Source organism: Motacilla alba, chromosome 3, assembly GCF_015832195.1.
Source record: "Motacilla alba alba isolate MOTALB_02 chromosome 3, Motacilla_alba_V1.0_pri, whole genome shotgun sequence".
Lineage (NCBI taxonomy): Eukaryota > Metazoa > Chordata > Aves > Passeriformes > Motacillidae > Motacilla > Motacilla alba.
Window position 1 is genome coordinate 38,426,987 of NC_052018.1, and position 12,863 is coordinate 38,439,849.

The 12,863-nt window shown below is 36.5% G+C and overlaps 1 protein-coding gene across 6 annotated transcripts in view; it reads right to left on the reverse strand.

Moving 5' to 3' along the window:
* Positions 1-12,863, reverse strand: part of EPHA7 (EPH receptor A7) — a 166,791-nt gene that overhangs the window by 98,125 nt on the left and 55,803 nt on the right. For all 6 annotated transcript variants that reach the window (XM_038134119.1, XM_038134122.1, XM_038134118.1 and 3 more), the window contains exon 5: positions 12,455-12,790. In XM_038134119.1, coding sequence (XP_037990047.1) covers positions 12,455-12,790 — 336 coding nt within the window. The remainder of the gene's footprint in view (positions 1-12,454; positions 12,791-12,863) is intronic.

The window sequence follows — 12,863 nt, forward strand, 5'->3', positions numbered from 1 at the left end:
TGGGGTGCCTGCTAGGGAAAATGTTGAGAACCAGCTCCCAAGAGTTTGGTGAAGGAGTTCACTTTCTCTACTTACAGCTCATTGAAGGTTATCTGACAGTAATTGTTCTGTGCTACTGCATGGCTGATCAAATTCATTTTTATATGGAAGGTTGTAACACTGATGGGTGGCCATCACTGCATTACTGTAGGCAAAATAAGCTGAAAGGCACCTGCTGCCATCCTAATGGGGACTCTTAACTAGCTTTACAATAAAAATAAATCATAGAACAAGTATTTTTCATTTTTAAAACACTTTTAGCATTAAAGCCATAAACTGCAATCAAGTGAAATATCCCTATTTTCAGGACACACACATATATGAATATCCTCACTAAGCACCTTGGTTGATTCAGTCCTTGGTAAAAAGCTTCAAAGAGTCTTAATAACATGAATTACTAATAAGACAAGCATATTATTTTCTAGAGTTTTAAAATCCCACAGACAAACTATTTTAAAATTTGCTTGCTTGCTTAGTATTCTCTTGAAAATAAATAAAATCATGTAAATATTTAATGTTAACATTGTGGCAGAAATTAACATTTGTGTATGTGGGGTCTGGGAAGAAGAGGGCATTCAAGTCATCAACTTTTGCCAGTTAATTTAGGTGGCTAAATAGGGAAGGTAATCAAACGCTTCCTCTGTAATTAAGGACGAGTCGATGCACAATTCCTAAACTTGGCTCCTGTTCCAAATCACTCCCTAAAGAAACCTATCAATCTCCACTGACTACAACAATGTAAATATCCACCAAAGGTTTAAATGCTAATGTTTAATGCCAACATCAAAGAGCAGAACGTTTAGCCCTAAAATACTTCATGTGATTAACTCTGCACAATATAAAGTGCAATGACACTTCTCCCTCTTCATTACCAGTTAAGCTGCAATACAAAAAATTAGAACTAAGGGTGAAATTTTGATCTCAGCTACACAAGGGAATATTTGGAATAATTCCACAGGAGATCCACAGAGACACATCATTACTGTATTGGCTCTGAAATATTAGCATCCAATTCCTCATTTCACAGCCATGATTACAGGCTGTATGAACTTAAATAGACTCTTTAGCAAAATAAATGGCATTTCTCCACATAAGCATCAGGGTTTTCTAACTTTGAATCTGCTCTGCTGACTCAGCCACTACTGCCTGATAGGAGTTTGGGTATTATGGAAAAATATGAGCTCTCCGTGATGCATTAGGAAATGGGATTCTCAAAAAAAAGAAACGTTTATGTGACAGACAGACAGAAAAGGTCAAAAGGAGAGATGGCAAATAGATCCATCAGCAGACATGAGATGGCAGATAGAGAAACTGAAGGGTCTGCTGCAGCAAATACACACATATGAGAGAAAACACCAGATTCAATGGATAATTTTGTACAAGTTGTTGAAACACAGGTAGGAGTTCAGGAGCGGTCACACAAAGCAAAGCTAAGAACCACAGTGACAGGACCTCATTCCTAATCTTAAACTTACTTAGGAGGAAGTGAAATCTGTCTGAAAAATTCTGAAAAATGCACTAACAAGATAGAAGAAAGAATGATTAAAAGGAGATTGAGCTACATGTAGGTGTGTGTGTGCATGTATACATGTGTGTCTCTGTCTCTCCCTCTTCTTATATAGCAGAAACAAGATGGGAGTAAGATATGAAACATCCCATTCTGCACTGCTAAGGTTTCTTGCATTAATATTAGAAAAATTCGAGCAGTTCTATATTCGAGCAGTTGTGAATATTTTTTCTTAAGGTTTTCTGTGTTTCTGCACATGTGGATTCTCTTGCGTCTGACACCATTTACCTAATTCAGTAAGGAATGAGGTCTTTATTGGCCCACTGACTACACGTAAGGTCTGAAGATTTCTACTTCTCTCTCAAACATAGTTAAAAATGGTCAAAAACCATTGACAGAGGATAAAGGAGCTGAAGGAAAATTTTCCAAAGAGATGTGCATTTAGCATGCTCACAGAGCCCTGGATGTTTAGAAAACTGAGCTAGAAATGACCTCTTCTTAATTAGCATTATTATTAAAATGGTCTGAGTCACACAACTTATGACACTTGCTGTGAAAATTTAAATGCACAAACGAAAAGTCAGGGAGTTTAAAACTACAGCTATCACTAAAGTCTTATTTATTTTGCAGGCTGCCAACACAAATAAACTACCTTATGGAAACATAAAAAGCAGCTTGTTATAAGCTCAAATTGAGGACGTTTATATTGGTCTCACAGTAAGAAGATTTCTGTGTCATTACCATGAGCATGATTTAGTTGTATTATGTTCACATGTAGACACCATTATGTAACACTTAGCTCAGACAAATGGCTCTGTTCTTGTTCTTTCTTATGCTACTGTAGTTAATGACCAAATATTGTTAAAAATTGGGACACTAATTATCTGATGTTGACATGTTATGGATAATTAAGAATTGCTCACTCTGAAGCCATGCTAATTGTTTTTCACGTCTCCTTCTCTCGTCCTTGTGTCCCCAACTAGGCAAGTAGCTACAGGTTTATACGTACATCTCTGTCACGTACTTTGTCACAGAACATACATCATCCTTTCTGGCTCATCCCCGATTAATTTTGCTGGCTTGCAGCAATTATCTCTCCCTTTGTGACTGACCTCCTGGTAAATGGAGTGCATGATCACTGGGCAATTTTTTCCTGCGTGTTTTACCATTTAATTGATCCTTGTTGGCTGACCACAAAAGGATACACTAAATTTAAGTCATAAAGTAGTTGAAGTTGAGAGGAAATGGCAATCGTGTTTTAGCAACTGTAGTTGACAGCTGTAAAAATCAGATCTTGATAATGTTCTCTCATTTACCCTATTACTTGGATCAGTTGGTTAAAGCTGTTAATGATCCTCTTGGATCAATGTCGTTTGCTTGTAGCTATAATTTACTGCATTGGTGGATTAGTACAGATGTTTTCATAGATAGCTCTGCATCATTCCACCAGATTGTTGTCTGCATCAAATTTGCTTCCATTCATCACTAACGAAGCAAAGAAAAAGATAATCAGCATCTCCTATCTTAACATTAACTATTGAACTTGGGATAACACTTCTATTGTTGTCAATTTGCAGCCTTCAACCATGGTTTCCTCAGTAAATTGCCCTGAGAGTTCTCTCTAGAAATAGAACCAATTAGATATTTTGACTGTCACAGGGAAAGACTACAGAAATGCTTAACTGTACAAAACAATATATACACAAAAGAGTAGCAGATAAAACTCTTCACTTAGGAACATGCCCTATGGAGTCAGGGTTGGTCTACCACATACAAAGCAGAAGAAACGACATAGGACAGTGACATGTCAAAGTTGGCAAAAATTGTCCAGGCTATTAATTATTGAGACTATTCCAGCACCTGAAAAATCTGCTGACACCCATGGGTTGTCATAGTGGGTAAGTCAGCAATGGTATATTAAGGGAGATGTCTCCCTTTCTTATTATCCCACCACCATTAGAAAGATCATACCCATCTCTTAACAGAATTTGTCTATCTTCACCCTTTCCTGACAGAGGTGAACCATTTATTCTTGGGCCATTAATACTCCCTAAACTGCCAGAAGGCCATGAGCCAGAAGAGGAAGATTTGTATTTTTCCACTGAGGGCCCATTTAGCCAAATCTGGTTTTCCTCCTAAAAAAGGAGGCTTAGTGGCACATGCAACAAAATATAAAATACGTAACTGAATAAAATATGATGTGCTCCAAAAGAAAAGCAGCACAATCTCTGACTATATTTCTAAAGAGAATACATATAAAAAAAGGAAACTGGAAATCCACTGTTTTAAATTGCTGGACAATTCTGTATGGCGTAATTTAAGCTTAATGAAGAAACTTCTTTAGCTCTCCCCTATATAGGCTACCTTCTCTCTTCTGAAGAATTCCACTGGAGTCATTACAGTAGGTTGGCTCCATGCCACGCTGTCATGTAATGCTTTACTATATAGAGTCCTGCACTTTGGCCACAATAACCCCCTGCAATGTTATAGGCTGGGGATGGTGTGGCTAGACAGTGCTCAGGTGGAAAGGGACCTGGGGGTGCTGGTTGACAATCAGCTGAACATGAGCCAGCAGTGGGCCCAGGTGGCCAAGAAGGCCAATAGCATCCTGGCCAGTATTAGGAATAGTGTGGCCAGCAGGAGCAGGGAGGTCATTCTTCTCCTGTACTCGGCACTGGTGAGGCCACACCTTGAGTATTGTGTCCAGTTCTGGGCCCCTCAGTTTAGGAGGGACATTGAGATGCTTGAGCGTGTCCAAAGGAGAGCAACGAGGCTGGTGAGGGGCTTGGAACACAAGCCGTATGAAGAACGACTGAGGGAGCTGGGGTTATTTAGCCTGGAGAAAGGGAGACTCAAAGGTGACCATATCACTCTCTTCAACTTCCTGAAGGGTGGCTATGCTGAGCTGGGGGTCGGTCTCTTTCTCCGGGCAACAACAGACAGAACAAGAGGACACCAAGGGGAGATGCAGGCTAGGGAGATGCGCCAAGGGAGATACAGGCTAGAATTAAGGAGGAAGTTTTTCACAGAAAGAATGGTCAAATACTGGAATCATCTGCCCAGGGAGGTGGTGGAGTCACCATCCCTGGATGTTTAAAAAAAGACTGGATGTGGCACTTGGTGCCATGATCTAGTTGAGGTGTTAGAACATGGGTTGGACTTGATGATCTTAAAGGTCTCTTCCAACCTAAAAATTCTGTGATTCTGTGAGATGTTACAGTCTAAGAATTTTTTAATTCACTATATTCAACCTTAATTAGGATTTCACATTTGGTAGCACTTATACATTTGCAATAGTGCCTTTCAACAGTGACGTTCATTTCTCATTGAAGAAGCGTTTGAGCACTTAAAAGGTTTTGTTTGTTCTAATGACAATGGCACTTTAATTCTTCAAAAGGTCTGAAACAAATAAACAACACTGAGTTCAGAGTTCCTAATGATGATGTCCTGCATTTATTTATATATTAATCCAGTTACCATACTACAGTTCATAAGAAGAAGTAAAAGGAAGTTGTGGGGATGTTGTTCTGCTGCGAAAATCAAAGGTCTGTGAAGTTGCGTATTCTTCACACATAAGTTAATTAGCTGCTCTAGAATGTGTATCACCAAGTATAAATATATCAAGCGATTTCTTGTCTTTGTAGTGCAGCTATCCTGGAAGTCTTTGACACCAGCTGGGTCATCACAGAACTCTGTAATAAAGTTCCCAAAAAGTATAAAAAAGTGCAAAGAGTTTCTACACTGTTGAAAATAACTTGTTGACATGAGAAAAAAAATCTAACTATGGATGAAAGGAAAGAAGAAGAGATTTTTGAGAGTTTAAAAATTCACCCAGCAGGTGTCACAAGTAGAGCTCTTTAATCTTAGAGACCTTTCAAAGACTGGTCATAGACAGTGTGATATTAATACTTGATTTTTCAGATCAGGGTTAATTTTTCATCACTGCTTTTATGAAGACAATTGGTTTAACTCACAAATATTGAGAAGATAGATGGTCCATGTTTTTAAAAGAAAAAAGGGGCTCCTAGTCCTTCGTGCGACATCACTAAAGGAATCCCTCCTTTCCATGGCTAAATTGTACTTTATGTTGCTCATTTTCTTCCTCAAGTACATAGTTTTTTATTGTGCAGCTGGTGAAATTATTCTTGAGTAGTGTACATTAGACCATGGTGACATAACCTGCTTTTTCAATAGCTCAGTGCACAGGAAAGTCAATAGCCCTGCGGCTGTCATGCTTCTCTGAGCAGGTTGCCACCAAACATTCAACATACATAGCTTAATCAGACCATTTCTAATTTGGAGCTCTGTTTCTGTGAAGCTGAAGCTTTACTTTATCTTTGCATAGTTACACTGAAGTGTAGCTTCCCATTCTTTTCACTTCTAACTATTGTAAAATTCACTTAGTCCTTATTAAAAAAAAAAAAAAAAAAAAAAAAAAAAAAAGAGTTTTTTAACAAAAATTATTACATCTCTTCCAAAAAAGCACTTATGATAGAGCTGGACAGACAAGAGTTCTGATATCCATTAAAAAAAAACAAAAAAAAACCCCAACAAAACAACAACAACATATTTTTAATATGCTATACAAAAAATCCAAATTACATTCAGTCACAAACTGATGCGGAAAAACCTGACATAGTCAGACTCAAAATGTGATATGAAGTTAAGGTTTCCTTTCAGGATGACAGAGCGCCCATTGCTTTTGTTCCTGTGTGTTCTGATAGAGCATAAGGTTCAAATCCTGCTCCTATTGAAGTCAATGACAAAGCTTCCATTGACTTCAGCGGTGCAGGATCAGACCCTAAGCAACACAGCTAGCATCTGCTTGCTTTTTATCTCTCTTATCTTTCAGTGAAAAATATTGGAACAAATTAGAACTAAATAGTAGAAAAAAAAAAGGAATTAATATCAATTAGCTACTCTGTGGTACATTTTCTTATAAAATATACTGCTTGTCACTCCTAATTTTTTTGTGAATATTCATGTTCTGTGTATGTATATAAAATTTCATAAAAACTCTCAAATATATGTGCCATACCATATTATATCCTAGACAGATGTTTCCTTCTTTGTGAAACTCCTCAAGAAAAATCTAACTTTTAATAATCTAGTAATAATGCCCCAACCTTGCAATTCTGTAGTATCTCTATAACCTTGTGGATGTCACAATATTAAATATGACCTGATACAATCAGTGAATGAACAAACTGCTTTCCTTGATCTGATGGCATTTGCTATACAGAGACTGGATTCTTATCAAGTTTTTATCCATCAGTTTAATTCAGGTATAAACTCAGTTATCGCCTCCTGTAAAAAAATCTGTGATATTAGTTCAGGGTAATGTGATTGCAGATCAATAGGCAGTCTTAGCTCTACAGAAATAAGGCAATCCATTCTTTTAATGCACAGAAAAGACATCTAAAAAAGTATAAGAATAATAACTATCATATGCAACTAATTTCTACTCTTTTTTTTCCCTTTTTAGTTGAAGACCATGGAGTGCAGAACACTTACACTGATATGCTTTCTGCCTACTGGTCTAGGAAGAAGTTTTAAAATATTAAAATATATCTTAAATATTATTAAGAATAAGCACAGACATTCATACAGCTCACATTAAAAAAATTAGCAAAAAGGTAACCCAAATGTAGTCATCATCACATATATGTTTCTAAAAACCTCAGTTTAGTGAAAGCATTTAGTGAATATTACATTTGAAAAGTGACTTTTTGTAAAATAATTCCCACAGCTCAACAAATGAAACACTTTTGGTAAAAAGAAAACAATATGTTTAATAGTCAGAATTCTTTTTACATGAGGAATTGCTTTTAAAAATATATATATTGATGATGTAGCCATATTAGTGTGCGAAAACTACAGTTGGACGTTAGGAGATGAAGCATAGATCAAAAAGTAAAGCCATTTGCAAGAAATAGCCAAGGAAACCTATAGCTGAAAGAAGTCCACTGAAATGGGAAAACATTGAAGAAATGTTAAGTTGAACACTGAAGGTATTTGTAATAAGCTGTCATGTAGCACCAGAAGAGAACACTGGATGTTAGATGTAGATGAAGGTGGATGACTAAAACAACTTGGTGGGACTATGGGAAGAAACCAAAATGGCCTGGGGAAAGGAGGGAAGTGAGAATAGGACTAGAACACTGAGGTCATAGTGACTAGGAAAGCTGCAGGCATCAATCTTCTTGATTGCTGCCTCTGCTGGGGGACAGTTCATCGCTGAAGAAAAGTCAGGCTTAAGTGAGACTGACAGGAACAGGAAACAAAAAGATGGTCAGTAGTGCAGAGGCCACAAAAGAAACTACTTTAAAAAATGAGAAGAGATAATTGAGAGCTGGGGGAAAAAAAGTAAAGAAACAAAGAAAAGAAAAATTATAAGCAGCAAGAATGAAAGGAGAATGTAACATGAGAGAATGTGAAGTGTCTCTCACATTTAGAAAGACTTCAGAATTACCTAAGAAAGGCAGAACTCATCCCACAGATTTGCATTTATGCATTCAGCCATTTCTTCCTGTCATGTAAATCAACAGTGCTGCTGCTAATAGTCATGATTTTATAGCATGCAATGTTTTTTTCAGTTCAAGTTGCTGGGTTAATGCCAATTTGACAAATTCGGCTTCCGTTATTTTTTAACTGTGAAATTTGGAATCTACTTGTTTTGTAGGAAAAGATCTTAAAACTGAACTCTAAGATGTAAAAATGGAACAGCAGCAAATCAATATATACAAAGGAAATTGTTACTAGAAAACAATGTTTTTCAAGAGTAAGTCTTGATTATGGAACTGGATCAGGATTTTTTAACCACGTGAAGCTGTCAGCATTAAGAGCATCTGAAGGCACAGCATGACCTAAGAGTGCTATGGGGCACCTTTCTCTTGCTGTGAAGAAGCAGCAAGCATTAGCAAGTGCTCCCTGCACAAGAGCAATGAGTACATTAAGGGACTTATTTGCATTACGTTTTAACTTCTGTTTGTCTTAGGTAGCTATGATAATAAGGCATGATAAATGTCCCCTTGGATGTGATTTTTTCTTTTCAATGACTATAAAGACCATTTAAACTGGCTCAGGACACACACTTAAATTTTCTCAAACCCTGATAAATTTTGGTATTCATTCAAAATAACCCAAGTTTTATCAAGGCCAGGGTAGGTTGGGTGTATGTAACTCTTTACCAGAGATGAGTCCATTTTTCATTCAGAAAAATCTTAAAGTAAAGGATGCAAAAAGACAGTTTTAAAAACACACTATCTTTGCAAAAATGTCAACAGAAAAATTATAAAATTGTTATTGAAGCATATTTTGTAAAATGAAAATGCATGAATGCCAGAATACAACAAATATTCATCTCCCGTGAAACCTACACAATTTCCATTCCCCTTCTGGGTGTTGTATGGAAAAAATGTAAAATTTGGTAAGGAATTTGATGGATCCAAAGGAACTACCAGTACAACTGAAAGGGGAATATCTTATCAGGAAAGTGGTTAATTTTATCTTTGGTAAAAACCCATTCTTGAAAAGGTAGGGATTGTCAGCTGTTCGCCAGGTGCAGCTCTTTATTTGTTTATTGTAACTAGAGCTTAGCTATATTCAAATCTGAATTCTACAAGGATGCAGGGGTTCTCATAGATCAGCTTGCAGTACTGGGATGACATCCTTTATTCTCTATATGATGCTGGATAGGCAAGATATGAAACAAGATGGTTTACTTCTTGGGGACTTTGTGTACTTAATCTAGTCAAAAAAAAAAAAAGAAAACAAAGCAAAACCAAAAGCCTCATGGTTCTTGGCTGAAGCATAAAAATATGCTACATGACAACTGATAGCCTAGTCACAAAGCCTTTTTAAAACAAGGAATGAACAGCAATGTGTCATACGTGTATATATATAAATATATATATATATATAAGTGATGTGAAATGATACCTACCCACTTGCAGTCATTTTATTGTGTTATTTCCACAAATATAAATAGGTTTTCATCCACCACCTGGCTCTTTTATGTGGCACGCTCTCTTTGTCTCATTAGAAGCTTGTTACATGTGGGCGAAGAAACACTGAATGTATTCTATAACCCCATTCTTTTATCAATAATTTCCTGTTATCATTACACAATGATTTGAATTTTGGGACTATGGACACAAAGGAGCAATTCAATTAAACCAAAACTACAAAGGGAAAATCTCATTGCAATCCTCTGTGCAACTGGTGAACCCAGTAATTATATATAGCCACCTATTGTGTTAGCATAATAACATGTGAAGAAGGTTTAGTTAGACACATTTACACACATAAAAAGCAATATGGGCACAGAAAAAAGTCAGTTTTTCCAGAAGTATAGAACAGTCACACAGGAACAAATCAGAGCTGCATGAATCCTAGTTTACTTGGCTATAAATAAATCCAACATTTTCTTTCTCTCTATAGTAAAATAAAAGAGAAAAACAGAACATAACAGTTTCCTTTGAGCAACCAGTCTCTTTCTGTTCAATTATAGTCATCAATCTGTTCCACCTAAAATATTTTCCTCCTTCAGAAACCAAAGAAATCAGTATTAGGATCCAAAACATGCTGTTGCAAAAATAATGTAGAAGAGGTCTTTCTTTTTGCTAAATGCATTTGTTCTGAACGTCTGTATTTTCTTTAACACAAATTTGGTAAGTCTGTGAAAAAAAAAAGAAGCTGCATTTATGTGGCACTTCTAATCAAAAAATCTTGAAAAGCTTGGTAAGGAAAAGTGAAGGTTACCTTCATTTTACAGAGAAAACTGCAACAAAAAGAGCTTAAAGCCAGTTTTTTCTTCCAAAATCTGTCCCCCACATATATTCCTTTTAGATGCCAAATTGGAAGCCTTTAAATCTTTATATTCAGAAGTGCTAAACAGGCAAAGCTTCAGTCATACACTTTGTCTAAACAGTGTCAAATCCTGGAAAATGCTGGTCTGTGCATAATCCCAGAGGAAACTAGAGAGCAGGGAAGGAACAGAGTCAGATCTCCAGCTTCATGGTCTTACAAAGCTTGTCGAGGAGGTTGAAGATTTTTGATTACTTACATCTTTAGTAAAGTCTAGATGCTGCCTCTAATATATATGCAAGCTATAGTTTCACTAACATCACTTGTCTTGATGTGAGGATCATTTCATAAAATCACATAGCTTGTGTTACGTATAAGATAGCGCAGGATAACCATATTATATCTTCTGGCCTAATAAAATCCCTGTAAATCCTTGACTATGACAACACAAAATAATGAACAATAATGAGGTATAGGAGAAAACACAACAAACTTCTGATAAAGGCTTTTTCACGTTCTTGAGATGTGATACTAGCCACTAAATTGCACTGGTTCTTCCTTTACCCTGTGTGCCACTGAACCATCAAAGCACATAAAGTAAAGCAAATTTGATTCAGCTAAATAGGAAAAAGCCCAAATCCTCTTTTTCATATGATAGTTCTGTACAGTCATCTACAGAGAGCAGAACACTGTCCATCTGTGCATGTTTGGAGAAATATTTTGAAGGTGAAAAATCAAGGTGCCAAAATAATATCATCTGTGGTACAAATATAGTCTCAGAGTAAGTTTTCTGTGCTGAAAATCTCATCATAAACTTCAAGAACTGAATGAACACAGAGACCAATCCTTTCAGCCACAGAGATGGCTCCAAAAGAATATAAAACGTGCACTTGGAATCCATAAAAGCACTATAGGGAGAGTAAACGCTCCAGCCTAACTTTAACAACCATATCAACTATCCTAAATTTGGGGGAAGGAAGGAAGGTTTTGAACTAAACTTCTTGTCCCTTATTTTATTTTCTGAGATTATTATCTTTAAATTACAAAACAACTACCGTTTTTCCTGTTTGTTTGTTTGTTTACCCTGTTTGGTGAGTTTGTTCTTAGTTCAAAACATTACTTTAGGGGATCATTTCTACTGCACTAAAAAAAAAAAAAATAACCCATCATTCACAGTCATTGAAATTTCCTCCAAGACATAAGTATGAAGTATCCTTTAAAATACTAGTCAGTTGCTCTTACAGGAAGAATCACATTAGTTATTCACTTTATATTTTCTTTTGCTATTAAAAGTAATAGTAAAAATACTATTTAATATTTCTTTGAAAGCCATATCTTGCAAATAAAATTTGGTTTCAGATTATTAAAATTACAGAAGGTTAGCTTTGCTATCCTCTCTTTAATTTTATCCACAAGCAACTGACCAGTTCAGAAACCTAAATCTGAGAAATCTTTTATTTTTTTTTTCATTCAGCTGCAGACAACTAAAGCCCTTTTTTTCCCTGGGGTGATATGCTGGTTTGATTTTATTTCCCCTGACATTTCACCTGTCAGATTATGATAAATAGAAGAAACAAAGAATAATCATCACATTCTCATTGCGTCTCATAATCAAATATCTGGAAATATAAGATAAATCAGAAATATTGTCCTGAGGGAAAATATTAACACTGAAAACACCATCAGAAATCCAAATCATCTTCCAGTGACCTAGGACTCCCATACATGTTTTAAAAATTCCAAAAGGAAGTCTGCATAGAACTGTCACATCTATTTTTTTATCTTCAAATACTAGAGAATTAACTATAATGAAGTAATAAAAAAAATTTAAAAAGAAGTTCCTAGGTTTAGAATTTAATAACAAAGCTTTGCGTCTTCTTTAAGTCTTTTGTGAATGCTTTCTGAAAGCAATCCTGAGGCCAAGAAACAGGACAGGTTATCCTGAAATAGTATAAGCTCAAATTAAATAGCTGGCAAGGTGAAAAGATTAATGAGCCAGAGCACACTAAACATGCTCCTGATTTACTGCATCTGTAGTTTGCATGTTCCAAATTTCTCTCAGTCTCACAGTGTTGAGATTCATAAGTGATGAAAACTTACCTGCTTGGCCGGTGGTAATACTGACAGCTGCAAAAAGCCTCTGGGAACGACTCAAGTCAGAAACCCCATTCACAGCTTCAACTTCAAACGTGTAGTTAGCATGAGCTAGCAGGTCCATGACAGTGACATAGTTATCTACTAATCCAGTTTGCTGGGGCATATATCCAATGTTACTCCCACAGGGAACACACTCTCCCTGCTCCCAGCTGCACCTCTTGCACAAAATGCGGTAGGTCACATCGCTTCTTCCCCCGCTGTCAGCAGGAGGACTCCACTCTAAACTCACGGTAGTCTGGTTGATATTGAAAATTAGGTTCTGTGGTGCAGATGGAGGTCCTACATAATACACAAAGAAGTCCAGGGTAATTACACAAAACCACAGTGGGACACACAGGTAGCATTTTAATTA